Source organism: Uloborus diversus, chromosome 5 (genome assembly GCF_026930045.1).
Source record: "Uloborus diversus isolate 005 chromosome 5, Udiv.v.3.1, whole genome shotgun sequence".
Classification (NCBI taxonomy): domain Eukaryota; kingdom Metazoa; phylum Arthropoda; class Arachnida; order Araneae; family Uloboridae; genus Uloborus; species Uloborus diversus.
Window position 1 is genome coordinate 6,008,245 of NC_072735.1, and position 19,969 is coordinate 6,028,213.

Consider the following 19,969-nt stretch of genomic DNA (forward strand, 5'->3'; position numbering starts at 1 on the left):
TCTTTTTTTCCTGACTTATCAAGGAGGTTCCAAGAGCATTATTGCAAACATGGCCAAAGCTAAGCCAGAATGACAAATAAGTAACGAGAATTTTACTTCCCTGCAATTCTTGCAAAACAATTGCTGTCCATACTTATTCGCTCCTTTTGGTAGCTTAATTAGCATGTACGGGCCCTAATTGAGCTGAAGTCGACACACTTTATAAATACGCTCAGTTAATCTTTAAACTGGGGGCTAAAAATATTTTTTTACAACCGTGAAAACTCTGTATTGTATCAATACAGGAAACTTTTTGACAGTTATACTTGATTTTTCCAGGAAGTATATGAAAACCTTTAAAATCCCGAAACGTAACACGGAAGAACTCAGTAACGTTTCGGAATTTTTTTACAATGCATGGATTGAGCTGTTTTTCATAAAAAACGGTTTTTGAACAGTAGTTTTCGACCTGGTGGATCTAGATTTGTTTAAATCCCTTTGTAACTTGATAGCGTCAAATTGTAATGCAAAAACAATGTGAAAGTTTATAGACTGGGCTTCTTTTAATGCTGATCTTCTAAAATATCCAATATATGGACGCGCAGACGAAAAAATATATATCTCGTGTGCAATGGGTGAATTCTGATTTGACGTGCTAATGCTAGAACGATTAACAGCTTACTGACATGTTCGCCAAATGGTGATCTTCAAGATTTGACGCTGTTATTAGTTTGCCAAAATCGCAGCTTACTGACATATTCGCCAGATGGCGGTCTCCAAGACTTGACGCTGTTATTAGTTTGCCAAAATCAATTGAAAGTACAAATATTTTTACAGGTTATAAGTGTAAGAGATATCAGTTCATTATTAGGATGTTATTTTTTTTAAACTGTTCTCGTGACAAATGTATCTCTTCTGCTCCTACAATATAAAATACACAGTACAAAACTACATAATACGGGAAAAGCTAGTGGGTGACTTTGATTGATTATAATTTATGTACTACTGTAAGCTGATATGTGTAACATTAAGGCTCATTACAATTGTTAAATGAAAAGCATCATTTGCAGTTTAAACTTATAAACAAACATTTATATTTTAAAGTTAATTTATGAACACACTTTTTTTTTAGCTTTCATATGTTCAAAAAAATAAATAAATAAATAAATAAAATAAAGACTCATTTAACTATTTTCATAAAAGAAAATTATTATGATGCATAAAGGGCATTACTAATAATTATGTATATAAACTTAAATAATTACACAGTAAAATAACTATTTATCTAAATATTAATTAACTATTGGTCTCTACCATATATGCCAGAAAAATGATATAAATGCATCATTTACCCAAAATATGATCTTCCTTTATTTAATTATGAATACTTTCTCATACTTTAAGTAGAAGTTTATTTACTTCATTTATTCTGCATAATCAGCATCTTTTTAATATTACGTTCCGGAGTAACGATTAAATACAGTGCCTAATCACAATAAAGCTTCATCCATCTCGAAATCAATTTTTATATATTTGCATTTTGAATTTTTCCTACTTTATTTCTCTTTCTCTCATTTGTTCGACTATGTTTGTATCCATTACATGCTTACTTAATTTTAATGTCCTTCTTCAATCTGCTTCCAATTTCAGCAGAGACGTAAAAATGGAAAAGCAATTATTCATTCCCATCTCCGAAGAAACTGTAATGAAAATCAGAATTATTTTTTGGAAAACATTTCTATTCTTAAATAAGATACTTAACTTGACCCATTGTTTACTATTCCTCATTCATCCACGGAGGAATTACCCAACTCTGTGGAAGAAGAACTCTGTTTCAATATTATTCCAAGTTTATTAACGAATGATTCCCTCAATTGTTTTACATTTTTCCATTTGGAGTAGGCAGAAGGCGAAGTTATCTAATTTAAAATAATCTCTGTTGTGATTGGTTTGAGCTTAAATGCTTAGGATATGGTGGTATTTTTATCTTTTCGCTTATTTAGAAATTAGACTTTTGATTTAGACAAAACTGTTTGTTTAATCTTCAGCAAATGAGAAATGACAAACAAAGGAAAGCGAATGTTTCATTTAGTAGATGACCTGAAATTGCTTGAGGTATGGTAATATTTATTAAGCAGCTTAGAGATTAATTTCGCTTTATTTGAATCCTATATTGTGTACAGTTATGATTATTTTCTTGAGTAAAATTTGCTTTTTTACGTAGGAAGTTGTATTTGGACTTGTTATGTATAAAAATGTAGAATAATGCGTAGAAGTGTTGAATTTGACTGGCACATTGCATTTATTCAAAACGTTAGAATGTGATTTACTAACTACTTTCCCATTTTCTTATTAACCCTAGAGAAGTCGCGCTTCGGTCGATACCCTGCCCGTTGTCAGATATTTCGCTCTATCCCACCACCCCTTATTCTTAAAATGGGACCCATCTGTGTAGCTGAAGGTCAGACTCTCCCCAGCCCACACACTTAGTTCTGAGAATTTTCTTCGGTATTTCAAGGTTGCAGAGCTTTTGGAAATGTCTGTTGGTCATTTAGACCAATAGTGCGCCATCCTAGTCAGGTATCATTTTCTTCCCGGCACTTCCTTTCTTCTGCTTTCGTGTCACGGATCGCTACGGCGGGGAAAAGACCGAAGCGCGAGCACTAGCGTAACAAAAGGAAACGCGACTTCTCTAGGGTTAAACTACTTGTGAGTATGTAATCAGTAGATGCAACATTCAGGACAATAAGTATAGGTTCATTTTGTGGCAATTATGCACAAAAATATGTTTGCATTCAAAATAGTAAAACAACGATCCTCCTAAATTCGTTTAATCAAAAAATCGTTTAAATGACATCAGTTATTTAAACGTTTGATTGCTTTATTTATTTTGGATAGTAAAAAATATCCTAAGTCACCATGTGTGGTTATTTCTACTTCAGCACGAAATAGTTCTTGTTCTTTGAAATGAAATTTAATTCGAAAGTGTTCGAATCTCAAAGTAAATTAACGTTTCCATAAGTATTTTTAAAACTCTTTCCATTCAGAAGCAAAGGCAAAGGCAATATTATATAGGATTGTTAATAGCACGATAAAACCTAATAATAACTATAATAACTATATTGTAAAATGTAGTTTGCATTTTTCTACCGATGATGTCTAGTAGCAATCACTTCGGTTAATTAACGTTTAACTGTACAAGTCTTTGGGAACAAAATCTGTAAATCTTGCTTTGTATTTTTTAACCTAGAGGTCTCCAACCTACTTCCTGATGGCCTTTTCCACCCCTCGAGCAGATTTTGCTTGCCCGCAGAAAGCTTATAAACTGGGGGAAAAAACGTCTTTACGTTTTTTTTTTCTTTTAAAATGATTATTTCCAATTTAAGCATTTTTTAGCGAACCTAAGCCTAAAAAAACGCAAACTCCACCACTGAATGAGAGCATAATGAAAAAAAAAATCGTGGGTGTATGAGACCGCGCTAACCAGACCATTTGAGCTGCTATATCGTTGGATTATTTACCCGCCTTACCATAAAAAAAATTACAGGGTGGCCTTAGAGTTAAAAGGTTGGAAACCCCTGTTTTAACCCATAACAAGCTATCTTTAAATTCTTGAAATCAATAACTAAATATATATTTATATACTTAGACAATTAACTAAACCCTTTAAACTTTCTCCTCATACTTCGAGTAATCTAAACATTTAAGATAATAATTACGTTTTAAGTCTTCAACTTCCATGTGTAAACAGGAAACGTACTTTAGGCAAATTTAGGGATTATTCTTTTATTATCTGCTTTAGCAAAACTGTGCTAGGATTTTTTTTTTTTTTTAATATACAGTTCTGTATTCCTAATATTTGTTACCAAGCCCTTGAAAAAGCTCTAGGTTTAGTTGTAAGTGCAGTATATCATTAGGAAGAAAAACAGAGGATAGGGGTAGATAAGTGTGAAAAGGGACTGTCCCTGTGACATTTATCTGGTCACTTAGCTATTAGACTGAGCTGGTTATGCCTTCATAGAGCCCCTACAAATACCAGGCCGAACTGTCCGCCATTTTGGATCAAAAGTCGGAGAAATATTACCACACTAGATGTGTTTTCGCTTCCTTTCAGCTTCATTTTATGTTAGCGTAATGCATTCGTTTTGTCCCAAATTGACATTAGAACAATTAGTGTCATATTTTGAAAAAATAAACAAAACAATAAAACATTAAGAAATCGAAAACATTTTAATTGGTGAAATATTACATATATTATTGTTATTCGATTATTTGCATGATGAAATAACTTTCTAATTAATTATGAAACTAGTATTACTATACACTATTAATGCTCTTAGTAGTATTAGTGTAACTATTTATTTTTTTGTACTAATACTATATACTTGAATTTCCAATAAAGTGAATTAGTCCTATTTTTGGCAGCATTACATTTTTGGATCTTAATCAATAAAAATAGTACCGAGAATTTACATAACAATATTTACTGCTTTCACACTGCCGAGTTTTAGCTTCGGAATTCCAGCAAATCGTCAATAAAATTGATTTTTTATCTTGGGTTATTAATTTTGAAATCTAAAGAAACAAAATCCTTTCTGTGAACTAATAGCATACTACACTGCGGCACATTCACTTATTTTTATGATCTTAACATTCTTTCTTGCGTTTTTTAATAATTCACCCTATGGCAATGGCTCAAGAACAGACGGTCACTTAGATCCAAAATGGCGAATGCGTTGGCTCTCTAGTTATAGGGGCCTTACGCCTTCCTAAACGTTTGTGCAGTGGGAGTAGGTCTGAGTCATTTGCGCTAAAAACTGGGCGGGGAAGTGTTTTATTGTCCAAAGTTCAAAAATACTGTTTATATTTTGGAATGAATGGCTACTCTCCCTCCTCTCTACACCAATCAGAAATGTAAGTTCTTATACCCGTTTATATTAAACGTAGTTTCGTACCTTCAATTTGAAAATGAGTTTGTGTATGTTAATACAGTAATTCAAGGTAATGTGGATCCCCATTATTTCCATTTTGTGTGCGATTAAAGCATGTTTCAAACGAATAAAGCAAAATATCATTACCGAGATGAACAATTAAAAAAAATTAATGAAGTACAAGTTTACTTCCGATATAATTTAAATTACAACGAGATTCCCGGTACAGCGAACAAAATTTGCAGCAATTTGAAGTTTGTTGCAGCGGAATTTTTCTGTACTTGTTTTTTAAAAATGTTGAATGTTTTCTCGATGTAGAAAGGTTTTCTAAAGCAAACGCATCAGATGAAGATATATTATGAAGACCTCCCAACAGTGGCGTATATATGTTTTTATTTTGGAGGGGGCCCATATAAGCAAGATTAGCTTCCCTCCCCCCCCCCCACTTTTTTTGTAATTTCAATTTTTTTTAAGGGGAGGGGGGAGCAACAGTGCCCTGATCTTCTTTTTTTCGAGGTGAGTCAAGGACTTCATACTGTCATCTATTGGCGCAACCAAAAAATAGTGTTAGGAGGGCACTCTTAAAAAAATTCTCGCTTTCGGTGGGAGTAGGTGGAGGCAGGGAGGTCCGGGGGTTCTCCCCCGGAAGTTTTTTTGGAATTGTAGTCCTAAGAACGCAGTTTTAGACGGTTTTTGGTAATGCTACGGGAAAGAAAAAATCGGGGGGGGGGGTGGCCTTCTGCGGAAATTTTTAGAAATTGAAATCTTTAAAATGCCATTATAGGCTATATTTTTTAACGTTAGTGTAATGAAAGGAATGGAGCTTTTTGAAGTTGCCCTCGATTGATTTTTTTTTTTTTTAAAGAGCGAAATCCACCACCCCTCCGCTCAACTTTTCGAAATTGAAGTTCTAAAAACGCAGTTTCAGAATAACTTCATTGATGTTACGGGCAGGGTGGTCCTGGGGCTCTCCCCAAAAACTATTTTGAAATTAAGTCCTAAAAAACAAAGTTTTAAAGAGATATTCAGTGATACTAGATGGCGGATTTAAATGCTCCCCATCTTAAATTTTTCGAAACTAGTTTTTTTTCGCTTTCAGATATCATACGGGAGAGGTCGGACCCTCCGTCCGAAATTTTTTCGTAATTGAAGTCTTAAAACCGTGACTGTGGACCGTATTTGGTAACGTTATAGGGGTTCGGCCATTTTTCGAAATTGAAGCTCCATAAAAGCAATCTTAAACGATTTTCGATGCTTTCAGAAGGCAAGGCGTTTGGTATTGTCCCCTGAAAACTTTTTGACACTGACGCCCTGAAAACAAGGTTTGAGCAGCTCTTTAATGGTTTTAGTGGATGGAGGGGGTTTGCAAAGTAACATTTTGAAGACTTTCCTATTTTTAGACCGACTAGGAAAAAGAAAAACTAAATAAAAATGGGGCGAGGGGGGGAGGTGAAAGAATATGAGTTATTGGACGAAATAACCTGATAAATAGTCAGTAACTTTTATTTTTTTTTTTATTTTAAGGTTATTTTCAAAAGCACACAATTCAAACTTTTCCCCCAACATTAGGCATCTTTGGAAAGGAAGAATTCAAGAATCCTCCTCTGAAAGGTAAAACGCAATTTCAGGTCATCTTTGAAGACGTTTAGACGAAAGGAGAGGTTTCATGGATCTTCCTCCGCAGCTCTTTAAAATTAAAATCTTAAAAGCACAATTTCCGACTATTTTTTGCAGTAACCTTAGTGAAATGGTGTTGGTTCGGGGACCCTTCTTCGGAAATGTTTTGAAATTGATGTCTGAAAAACGCCTAAATAAATGCGTCTTTAGGACGTCAATTTCTATCATTACTCCAACCGAACAACTGAAAATTATTTTAAATGTCTTGCCGGAGACGCGAGTTAAAGAGAGAAACATTTTGAGAAGACCCTTCTTTTCAGACAGACTAGGAAGGAAGAAAAGAGGGGGGGGGGGAGGGGGAACTTAATTTGCTAAGCAATAAGCTGCATCTGTTTAAAAAAAATTAAATTTAAAGATATCGTTTTGGAAAATTTGAGATCTTTTTTCCAACATAATTTGCTTTTCTTTTTGTTGAAATAACATCGCTTTCCCAAGACACGTTCTTTTTTTGAGTAAGGGGTACAGATCCCCTGACTCTTTTTGAACACCATTGCCTAGTACCAGCCCAGCTAACGCAAGGTTCCCAAACTTTAATGATTCGCTCGGCACCCTTTGAAGAATTATAATTTTCACACAGCATCCTATAGTCTGGTTTTATGTATATATTATTGTTACTATGGTCCCTTCGCGGCACCCAGTTCGGAAATCTCTGATTTCCTTTTTATAATTTTTACTATCACTATCATAATTATTTATTCTTTTTTTTTTTTTTTTTTTTTTTTGTAGCTAAAAGTTTGGAAATTCTTTGTAAGCAACTAAAACCAAAAATAACTACCTTTAGAAAAAAAAATCTAGATTTTGGAGGGGGTCCGGGCCCCCTCAGCCCCTCCCTTACATACCCCCTTGCCTCCCAATGATAATTTTTTATTATAATCAGATATAAATCGCTAGCTTCGCTCTGTGAAGCTGTGACTAATAATCTACCGGTTTAATGTCAACGGAAGTATCTGCATATGTCTGAGACATAAATGTTTGAAAAACCTTCTTGCCTAAAGGTTACTGTTTAAAAAAAATAGTTTTTATTGATTAAAAAAAATATTCACCTTGTTCTTCTAATTATTAATGAAAATAACACATTAATTGAAAAGTTGGTTTTTCAATTAATACTGATTTTTTCGTCTTTCCTCAATAGCACGACAGCCCTGGGTGGGCCCTGGCCTTTCCAAGATTTTTTTTTTTTTCCGGCCTCTCTTTTTTTTGGCAGAATTTGACCACATCAGGTTCTTTAAAAGAACGATACAGTTTTAAGTTAGAGTGCCTGGGCCAAATACCATCAATCTCCAGTCCTCCAAAAATGGCTCTTAAAATGCAGCGTTCAAAGACACCAACGGCATTTTCATTGTTTTTTGTCATGTTTGTGTCATTCACTAATTTTTAAGCCCATTTTATTTTTATTTTAAGTAAAAACATTTCATTTGAGACGTCATGTTTTCTTTTTCCTAATTATGTTATTTTTTATTGGTTAAAAGTTTATGAATAACACGAAAAAAAATCGTCTACTTTGATGGAAATCTGCTTACATTCCCGCAATAAAATTTATATAAAACTAGCTGTACCCGACGCGTGTTGCTACGCCAACAAAAAAAAACATCATTATACTGATTTTCATGACAATCGGTTGAACGGGGCAGAAGTTGCTACTCTGCAGTGCCACCTGGTGGCGAGTGGCTTCAATGAGCATATTATGCACCTTATCCGTGGAAAAATACATATATATAGCAATTTTCATAATAATCGGTCCAGGTATCAAGTAAAGCCGTGACTATACTTAAATTTTGTACTCACGCAGTTTGCAAGATCAATCAATCGCTAAAAATATCAAATAGAAAAAGTTTTAAATCTCCCCGTTGCATGAAAAGCCATAAAACAATAAAGAAAGAATTTATTTGTTCAAACTCAAGAAAAATGGCAACAGCTAACTTCTTATCAATGATATCTTTCACGCGAATTAATTTCTGCAGCCGATAATTTTATTCGTATTTATCCAATGGATTGTGACTTAAATTGGAATAAAAAAGGAACTATCGATCGGATTTTTTTCGAACTGGTCTATAAACATTCCCAGTACCAAAAATAACAAACGGTGAAAGTTTCAGCCCAATCTGCGGGGTAGTTTTTGAGTTCATGGATGACATACAGACAAACATTCATTTATATATATATAGATAGATCCATGGCATTTTATCTGAAATCCACTAAACTTCCCTCTAAAGAAAATTCAAAACACAATCTCAGAGATTTGATACACTCACTTGTTATCCCCCTTGAGATTCAGAATTTAACCGAAGAATAGCAAATGATCATTCTACGATGCGTGTGGAGTAAGGAAGGCCATTAAATATCTGGAAATACTTCGTTTCCCTGGGGGCAAAAGCTCGCGAAAAGAGACGTTAGCTCGTGAATGCTATCGTCAAGATTCCTTAATCAAAGCCTGACAGTGAGCCCCCGGGAATCGCGCAAAGTAGGTTAAACGCTGCGTTGATAATCCATAAGTAAAACCTCCAGCGAGTCAAAGAAATCTCTAATGAGTGCGCTTTGAGATGTTTTAATTATATTTAAAATATATCATTGTTGCAGAAGATGGATATGCGCTACGGTGTTTATCGCATTGAATATAATGTGTAATTAATTTTGTTGTAAGAACAATTTAGATTAATAAGGGTTAACACTCCATTTGGTTAATTTAATGCCCACGCTTTAAATCGCTTGAATTGGTAGTAATTTATTTTAAAGAACACTTAATATTTCCGCAGAGACAGATGATATTTTTATTTATTTTAGCTTCATCAATGGTTCCACTCCTACTTAGGCTCAATACTTCTTTTTTTTTTTCGCCTATAAGATCCATATATTGTGCATGTGTGAATAGAAGTAATCTTATGAGTAATTAAAGTCAAATATAATTTTTTTGTGTTTGTTTTTGTTTATTGCAAGCTTCATGATATAAAACTATAAGTAGTTTTCAACACACTTCACACAATTGCATGTTTTCAAAAGTAAGGTTTTGATCAATTTTTATTTACTTGAGCAAGTAAGAAGTAAAAGGGTGTACGTAAACTTTTTTTTAAGTTCTAAGTAAACACGTACCGAGCCCAAATACTACTACCCACAAGCCGAGGCAGCATTACCTAAAGCTGTTTCGCAAAGTGCTATTCCTAGGATATGGAAACGTTTTATAGAGACTAATAATGCTGGATGAAGATCAGGACAAGGTCGCAGATGGTCAACAACGACACTTTCGCTCGGTACTGGCACCACAATTTTGACACAAACTGTCCGAAATTGCCTTCACGCTGTAGGTCTGTATGCTCGTCGACCAATGGTGTGTGTCACATTACCTGCGAGGCATTGTCGCAGGGAGTGGGTAACGGAATATGTGATTTGGAGAAGAAATGAATTGAGCAATATTCTTTTCTCTGACGAGTCCCGTTCTTCTCTTCATCCTAATCGTGGCGTATCTTCATCTGGAGGGAACGTGGCGCTAGAAACAATCCAGCGTTCGTGCACGAACATGTCAGATTTGGGTGGGGGGGGAGGGGCGGGGTGCGATGGTATATGCTGGAATCTCTAATGATGGGCACACCGATCTGCATGCTATTCCAACTAGAACTCTGACCCGGTCTTCGAAGTAGGGACGAGATCCGCTGACCTATTGTAGTCCTTACTCTGCAGCAATTGAAGATGACTTCATATGTTAATGGATGACTATTTCAGACCACATCGTTCTAACTTGGTGAATGATTCCCTTTCGAGGAAGGAATCATACGAATAAAATGTCCAACGTGTTTTCCTGATATCCAACCTTAATCCAACAGAGCATGTTTGGGAGTTTTTAGGCAACGAGTTTCTGGACGCCTACTACTTCCGCAAACTCTCCAAGAACTCCCCAAGAAGAAGAAGCAAGATAACTTCAGGAGGATTGGAGCAGGATACTCTAGCCCCTCATTAATAAGCTCATTGATTCCATGCTTCAGATGTGTTTTACGATGCTGGGTGTCCGGGGTTACCATTCCTTCTACTAAAAGCGATGTTCTTTTAAGGGAAACCCATTTTTTTTTATCCGTTTTCTCATATGCATAAAATGCGTTTTTTTCCTTCCTTTTTTACCCAAAGGTATAAAATAAACTTTCATTATATATATATATATATCGTCAGCACCATGCTAAACAAACGAATGTGAAAATTCACGTTTTTCAAATGATTTTTTTTTTTTTTTTTTTTTACTTTTAAGGTTATCTATAAAAAATTAAAACACTGAAAATAAGTAAAAACGTCAGGTGGGAAAAAATATATTCAGTGTTTCGGCTCTCCTGAAAAGTGCCAATTTTCGCATTCGTTAGTTTACCATGGTGCTGGCGATATATTTATATTATGCTGTGTAACATCACCTGCCAGGGCTACTGAGGGAATTATTGCCAGAAAACATTCTTCTAGCACTTGTACCACTTGCATCTATTTTTTTTTTTAATTGTGTCCCCCATTTGCTTCTAAGTAATTCACACATTTATAAATAATCTAGAAAACTAATAAATATGTGCTACCAACTATAAAAGGAGAGTGATTATACATACTTAAATGCATCTATACTTTCAAATATAAATAATCAATTTTTTTTCAGATGTTGCACCTACTCTAATATCGGCATTTCCGGACCATACATCCCATCCAGGGGATTCTGTTTCTCTGAAATGTATATCCACCGGGAATCCAGTGCCACAAGTCACATGGTATCTGGACGACAGCATTATCGGTCAAAGTCCCAGGATTACTGCAGGAGACAATGTTAGCGAGCTGGGTCACGTGATCAGCTTCTTGAATATCAGCGAGACAAGGGTGGAGGATAGTGGTGAGTATCAGTGTCACGCCTCCAACGACGTCGGTTCCGTGTTCCATGCCAGCAGACTCAACATCTTCGGCCCGCCCTTCGTTAGACGAATGTCGAATGTGACAGCCATTTCGGGGGAAGATCTGATCATCAGGTGTCCTTACGGTGGTCATCCAATTAAAGGAATCCGTTGGTTAAAAAGTAAGTAAAAATTTCATTATTTATATAAAAGTTTTGATATATTTAAGGGTAATTGTGTATTTTTTGAATTCATTAAGATATTTTTTTTAAATTTAACTATTGAGATCTATACTGCCGTGGGCAGATAAACGGTAAATATCTACAGAAATGAGCTTCTTTACGAATAATAAAGCTGAAAGTCTCTCTGTCCGGAGGATGTCTGGATAACTGGATGTCTGTGACTCGCATAGCGCCTAGACCGTTCGGCCGATTTTCAGGAAATTTGGCACAAAGTTAGTATGCAGCATGCGGGTGTGCACCTCAAAGCGATTTTTCGAAAATTCGATGTGGTTCTTTTTCTATTCCAATTTTAAGAAAAAAAATATCATAAGATGGACGAGTAAATTACGAAATTATCATAACGTGTAACCGTAACATGGGCACAAGCCAATTGGCGAGATACGAAATTATGATAACGTGGAACCGTAAGATGGGTACAAGTCAACTGGCGAGAAAATTCACCATACATTATTTGTAAATATACAGGCGAACCAAAAGACCTTATGATTTTTCTATTACGGGCAAAGCCGTGCGGGTATCACTAGTTTAAAATATTTGAAGAAACACGTTTTGAACTTATTACTAACAATATAAAATGTTAGATCTTTTGGCGGAAAATAAATAAGCAAGACTTGTAAAAACAGAACTATTTGCAGTTTTTGCTTTTTACGTGCATACAGCAGTACATTTGTGTCTATGAAAGTTTCAAACACCTGATTCAAAAATTTTGCTCTCATAACGTTAAAAGATTTTTAACGAAAATATTTTAATTAATAAAATTATATGTTAGACAAACTAGTATAATTTAGCTTCAGCTTTCCCTTTATAATTGTTGTCACATGAATTTCGTAATTTTCATTATCTATCTAAGCATGTCATGTTAGTGATTTGGCGGAGTATTTCAAAAAATTGAAATCAATTGGCAAAATAACAAATCCAATTGGTAAATTCGCAGATGAAATCTAGAGAGAACTTGAGCGGGTATTAATCTTCAAAGTGTAGTATGCAGTGTCCAATACCAATGGGGGGTAGGCATTTTATTTTCCATACGTGCCTTGTTCGACGTTGTTTCCGATTTATTACTTTTCGCAGCTTCAATAACTATATATTTTTTTCTTTTTTAAGATATATAGTAAAACAATTTCAGTTCATTTTCTCGTTGTATTTTGTTTTGAACTCAAAATGCACCCGACTTCTTTAAAAATCAGTTTAATATACACCTACACATACCTTCTTTTATTGCATACGAATATACATTTTCGAAAGTATGCATACAGCATCATCATCAGTCATAGTTGAGCTATCGTCAGTCATAACCATGCATCATTCATGACCACAGATTCTGAGAACGTATTAGAAGACAACTGTTTTCACTCTTTTCCAAGTCCTAATTGAAGAGAAAGTATTAAACTATAATTATAATTTAGAAAAGTGATAATATCGCTAGTTGTGGTTGGGGAAAAATAATTTGATTCTCTTATATTCAATCCATAGAACGAAACGTGATAGCCAAAGAAAAGAAACGAAATTCCTTTTTTAACTTCGTTAATGCAGTAATAGATGCATATTTTTAGGTTTACTTTTTGTACCAACATGTTCTCCCGAATGCATCTAAGGAAAACCATATTTCCCCAACTATTCTACGTCTTTGTAAAAACTTTGAAAGATTTGCTCTTATAAGATACAGAGAGATTTTTTTCACTAAAGGTGTGTTTGCCCATGCTACTCAAAGGAAGTAATTTTCTAGTAGATATTTTTTGGTCTTTCTTCCTCTGTTCCATCCGAATTCATAGAAATCTCAAACGAATATTTTTTACATATCTTTTCTTTAAGTAACATTTTCTATTCATTGTCATTCCTTTAAAATAAATTTTTCTTCCATCTGGATTTTTTTTCCTGTACTGCTACATATTCGAATCATTCTTTTGATACGCCATCAAAGAAAAAAGAATCGCTCTATCATTTTACCTTCAAGAAGAAGTTTTGATCGATTTTGAGTGGGACTGGGAAGAGGAGTTTTAGAACTGAACTATTTTTTTGCTGTTACTGCATATTTTCGCGTTCCCATCTATACCTCCCCCTTTTATGTCAATATGATTGCCATCTATTCAAATGCATTTTTATTTATTCAGGAGAAGAATTGTTCTTTCAGTTTAAATCTTTATCAGAAAAATTGTGGGTACTGTGTTTTTTATTGTAAAACAACGTAAAAAACAAAATCTTGTTTGTTTGTTTTGTTTTTTTTTTTTTTTTTGAGACACATAGATCAAGAAATTGATTAAATTTCAAGCTAAAAAATAAAGTAATTATATAAGGCTACGAAACTATTATCGTAAAACGGCTATATTTTTCAACGTTTAATATAAAATGAAAAATTGCTCTTTTTTAAGATAGCTTTTAATTTTTCAGAATTCAACTCATCAAATATGTAGCTGCTATCGTCATATGTGCAGTTCTATTTTTATACCATTTTTGCGTAAAAAAAGTTTGTAAATCAATGCACAAAACCATTGTGTCAATATACCTACGGTATCAAATACAAAATCAATACAAAGTATATTGTTCCAAATGCCTGTTTAGTTTTTTTCTTAAAAATCTTGACGATAATTGCACTAAATGTGTTGAAACCCTTTGAAAAATAAGAATTGTTTTAAATAAGATCAATGAAAAAGAGAAAGAGAGAAACACGATAGTAGGAAAAAATCATTTTGACTTTTGCTTTATTTTGCTTTAAATACATGTGAGATAATTAGAAGCAGGGGAATGTAGATGCCAAAACTAAAAATTTTGAGATAACTATTGCAAAATTTTAGGAGAACCTCTTCCCTGTTTTGCGGCAAAAGATGGTAATAGTAGCTCTGGCAGGTGCTGACATACAAATGTCTACCTAGCCTACCTAGCCTACCAATTTTAGACACGTTTTACTCAAAACTTAAAAAAAAACTTACATCTAGGTGCTTCTCACTGCCTCATATAATATGCATATTTTAGTAAAATACAGTTGGATGGTTTCCCACTTTTCAAAAAAAAAAAAATCTCAAAGTGTATAGTCTAAAACATGCAGTAAGTTCTTTTTTCCCCTTGATTTTGACTTATTTTCTCTCTTAAAAAAATAATTTTAAACGTCATTCAACCGTCCTTTTCATTTTTGCTGACGTTACAAGTGAGCTATTCGCTGAGGTTACGATATTAAATTTTCAGTCCAGTCCAAACTGCGTTAAATGAATGTTTTGTTTAACCAACAATTCTCGTTCTGCGAATAAATTGATCGCGGTGAAAAAAAAATCATTAAAAGGCGATATACCTATTGCAAAAAAAAAAAAAAGACAACCCCGCTGTATAAATCAAGATGTATTTCATCAGTTGTGAAGCCACACTATGGGTTATTTTTCATATAAAATCAGACATTTAAAAATATTAATTAAAGATTAAATTTTATAAAAATGAAAGTATTTTCTGGGTACATGCTTTGTTTTAGCATATTCTATCAATTTCAGTGACTAAAGATATTACTAAATTAACATTTGTAATATAACCCTTTTTTTTTGAGCAATCACGATTGCTTATTGTTCTCACTTGACTGTTTTCATGTCCTTTGATTTTTTTTCCCACCGCCACCTTCTGCAGCATCACCGTCGACCGGGTCTTCACGATGCTGCCCCTATAGCGAAAGCCGTCTCCAGGTTGCATCCATGTTCTACACACACGTGCATACATACACAACTACACACCCACACACGCGCGCGCACATATACACACGCACACATACAGCTACACACACACACAAACACATACACACAACTACCCACACATTCATGCCTGCACACAGACACAAACACGCCTACACACACATACACATTCCCCACCCCCACACACACATTCATATACACAACTCCCCACACACTTATGCCAGCGCACAGACGCAAATACACATGCCTACACACATACACATATCCCCTATGCACAAACACACATACCCCCACACACAAACATACACGCCTACATATACACGCACTCGTGATTACGAAAAACATAATTTGAATTCAGGATGTCAAAATTCAAATTATTATTATTATTATTATTATTTTTTTTTTTTTTTTGCAGGTGGAATATTATTGCCATTAAATCACCGACAAAAAATTAATCATGGAGGCAGCCTCACCATTCAGAGTGTTGAGAGATTAGCGGATGAAGGAGGCTACAGCTGCATTGTTAGAGATAATGATGGACAAACTGCGTCGTCTTCTACTTTTGTCACCGTTGTCGGTATGTATATTTATCCACATTCACAGGGCAAAATGTGTCCTCAGAAATTGAATTAATTTTTGCAATACTTATGTTTGCTAAATAAGTTGTTGGAAGTGCAAGATCAATAAAATAATAACGGAGCTCATTAAAATGATTACCTTTTTTTCAGCAAAATGAATACGTATGCTTTAATGAATTGCTTTTAACCCCTTCAGTCGGAATTAAAAAATATTGGACCAAAAATGTTGATATTTGGTACACAGTGTACTACGGTAAAGGGTATCTTATAGACAAAATTTTGAGTTTGTAGGAGAAAAATTAAAAGAGTTATGGCACGTCCAATTTTCCTTACTTATATTTTTGAAATTAATATTTCATATACAAAAACGATAAAATACCGAACAAACTTCATTATAAAATGTTCTACAAACAATTATAAAACATAATATAAGCGTTTGAAACGATTAATTAAAGATTATATATTTTTAAAAAAATCAGGAAAAAAACCTCGCTTTTCAGATGAAAATCCATGGTTGGAAAAATGAGCCACTCTTTATCTCTCAATCCTTATATGTCAGTGTTGTCAATCCCAAAACGAAAAATTATTTCACAGAATATAATAAGTAGAATGTAAAGAGTCAACTACAAGAAAAATCAACTAATTAAATCAATTATTAAATGATTAGCAGCTGTTTAAAGTGTATGTCCGGTATACCGGACACCAGGTCTGAAGGAGTTAATACAGTCGCAAACTTTTATAGCTAACCTTATATTGATAATTTATATGATGTAACGTAATACGTAGCTTCCAGTTACCTTCAAGATTTACTACGTATCGTTTAACTTTTTCTTGCGAAATTGCAGCTATAACGAACCTTTTATTTGATTTCTTCGCTTTTGCTATAACGGATTTGAATGTGCTATTTTTAACATTTGAATATCATTAATAGTACAAACCCGTATCCGTTTAAATATTAATATACATATAGTTCTCCATCTCACTGCATATATGTACACATGGAATAATTTATGTAAAGTTAGTTTTCTTCAACACTGAAAACAAACAATTTAATGGTTATATGATTGACATTCATTGAAGCTGTCACAAAAAATCTGTTTTCGTAACTCTCGCTTCGTATTTTCGCCGTTCCAAAAATAAAAAAATCCTTTGCCTAGAATTTATTAGAGCCCAGCGTGGGTGTTTTTACTTCCCCTTTGAACTAGTTTGATCTAAAAGTGGGAGGACTTTATTGAATGAAGGCTGGAGGGTAGAAGAGCGGTTCCTTAGGGAGAAAGAGTCGAAAACGAAAGTCTGATTTCAAAAGAATTGTAAACATTAAGGAAAATGTTTAGCTCCTATATGCAATGTTTTCACTCGAACTTGGTATAAACTTAACACTCTGAATATTCTATGCAGAAACAGTAAATATCAACGTTTTGTAGCACAAATATACAGATTACTGAATACACTTGTTTCGAGTTTAGCAGAAACCTTTTTTTCAATCCAATGTCTGGTAAGGCTTTTGCACGATGTCTTGACATCCAAAAGATCACAACCTTGAATTGAAATAGGGCTTTCTGCAAACGCCTAAACACGTGTATGTACGTACATATGTATGCTTGTACAGCAAAACGATGATTATTTCCTGTTAATTCTCGGCATAAAGGAATTTATTTCATTATATGGAATACTAAAAATGTACATAATAAATATTTTAAAATATAATTATGTAACATTGCTAAAGGACGCATTTTTCTATTGATGCTACTTTTTCTTCTTCTTTCTAATGGCTCTTCGGTAGAGACAGTGCCTTTTGCTGACCTAGTTCGATCCTGCAGCATAGCAACCATTCTTTCACATGACACTACTATCGGTGGGATGCAATTGCCACGAGAATTTCGACGTCCAGTTTCCCCACTAGATGGAGGCACCTGGGCTCTATTTGATGCGAAACAGCACTGTTAATTTAATTTTGCCAATGAATACTCCATGCCAAACGAGTACTCGAGGAATTTTTTTTTCATGCCACATAATCATGGACACTGTCGGTTTTCTAACATCTTTAAAATCCACCGACGAGAGCCAGGACCGAACCTGCGACTTTGGGCGTAAGAGACCCGCGTCTAACCACTACACCATCCTGTCGGCCTATTGATGCTACTTATTACCCCATTCATTATTCGCAATATTTTACTGCTAATTTTTTTTAAACAATGAAATTGAACTCCGGAAACTGATAATTTGGATTAGCCCAAAACACCGCACTTCTTCCTAAACCTTCCTATTTGGAAAGCGTCATTTCGATGAACAGTGCCCCAAACGGCGATTTCATAATCAAGGGAGTTTTCACTGCTACTAATATCAAAACGTGTATGATTGTAGAATCAGAATCAATTTTCTTCGGCAAAATAGATCAAATGCAGATTTTGCAGTCTTTGGCAGATTTAACATAAAACTAAAATACCCTGCATAATTTGCAAAAAAGTTTCCCTCCGCATAATGGAATTAATTTAAGCATTGTGTTCTAAACTGAAAAAAAAAAGAAATTTTTAGAGCATAAGCTTAAACATCCCCGCAAAAGAAAGGAAAAAAAAAAATGTTACTCTTAAGGGCAGTTCACTTATTGGTCATCCGTTCCGTCCATCCCATTTTTTGACGTGACGGACTGCCGACGAAAACAGAGTAGCGTTCACATACGGTCACCGCATATCAATCACATGGCTGAGCTCACCCACCAGAGAAAAGAGCGCGCTGCTTGGCGGGAACCAATGAAATGCTGTCCTACTTTTGACGGCCGTCAGATATCAAGGTTCTTCTGATAGAAACCGGTCTCGTCCAAGACGGCTTGCTGTCATGGCAACCAGCAAAGAAAATCTGTTTCGGGAGGAAAGAAACGCGATGGACGGAACGGACTGCCGATATGTGAACAGGCCCTTAGCCATCCGTTCCGTCCATCCCATTTTTTGACGTGACGGACTACCGACGAAAACAGAGTAGCATTCACATACGGTCACCGCATATCAATCACATGACTGAGTTCACAAACCAGTGAAAAGAGCGCGCTGCTTGGCGAGAACCAATGAAATGCTGTCCTACTTTTGACGGCCGTCAGATATCAAGGTTCTTCTGATAGAAACCGGTCTCGTCCAAGACGGCTTGCTGTCATGGCAACCAACAAAGAAAATGTGTTTCGGGAGGAAAGAAAGGCGATAGACGGAACGGAAGGGCCTGTTCATATATCAGCCGTCCGTTCCGTCCATCGCGTTTCATTTAACAGCAAGCCGTCTTGGACGGGACCGGTTTCGATCAGAAGAACTTTGATATCTGACGGCCGTCAAAAGCAGGACAGCATTTCATTGGTTCCCTCCAAGCAGCGCGCTCATTTCTCTGGTGGGTGAGTTCAGCCACGTGATTGATATGCGGCGACCGTATATGAATGCTACTTTGTTTTCGTCGGCAGTCCGTCACGTCAAAAAACGGGATGGACGGGACGGATGGCCGATAAGTGAACTGCCCTTAATAAGTCAACAAATGCGTCAAGTATATTTGCGTAGAGTATCTTTTATGTGACCTTAAACTCAATACTCCTTGCAGTTTCGCCTGTGATAGAATCGCATTTCTTCAGAGAGAGTGTGACAGTTGACGAGGGATCCCGTACAAAACTCATGTGTGTGGTCACCAAGGGAGATCCTCCTTTGAGGTTTCATTGGTTGAAAAATAGTCTTCCGTTCCTTGCCCATGGAGAGACGACGGTGCAGACGTTCGAGGACTCATCGATAGTGACCTTCAAAAAAGTCGCTTCTGGGGACAGAGGTCATTACACATGCGTTGCATCAAATATGGCCTCTTCAACTAATCTTACTATGCAGTTGATTGTTAACGGTGAGTGTTTGAATTAGAAAATTACTTGTATTTATTTTCAATTTTGTTGACAAACGTTTTTTTAAATAGATGCATACTAATGAAATTGTTGTTGACCGACGATTTTATTGACAAAAATTTAAAAAAGGAGCTCAATAACTATAATATTTATGTTTAAAAAATCAATTAGCTGTAGGAGTTAGTTTT

The 19,969-nt window shown here is 35.2% G+C and overlaps 1 protein-coding gene across 1 annotated transcript in view; it reads left to right on the forward strand.

Annotated features, from left to right (window-relative positions):
* The window catches only part of LOC129222418 (cell adhesion molecule Dscam2-like), a 161,160-nt gene that overhangs the window by 90,724 nt on the left and 50,467 nt on the right, over positions 1-19,969 (forward strand). The window contains exons 8-10 of the mRNA XM_054856929.1: positions 11,206-11,613; positions 15,757-15,918; positions 19,496-19,783. Coding sequence (XP_054712904.1) covers positions 11,206-11,613; positions 15,757-15,918; positions 19,496-19,783 — 858 coding nt within the window. The remainder of the gene's footprint in view (positions 1-11,205; positions 11,614-15,756; positions 15,919-19,495; positions 19,784-19,969) is intronic.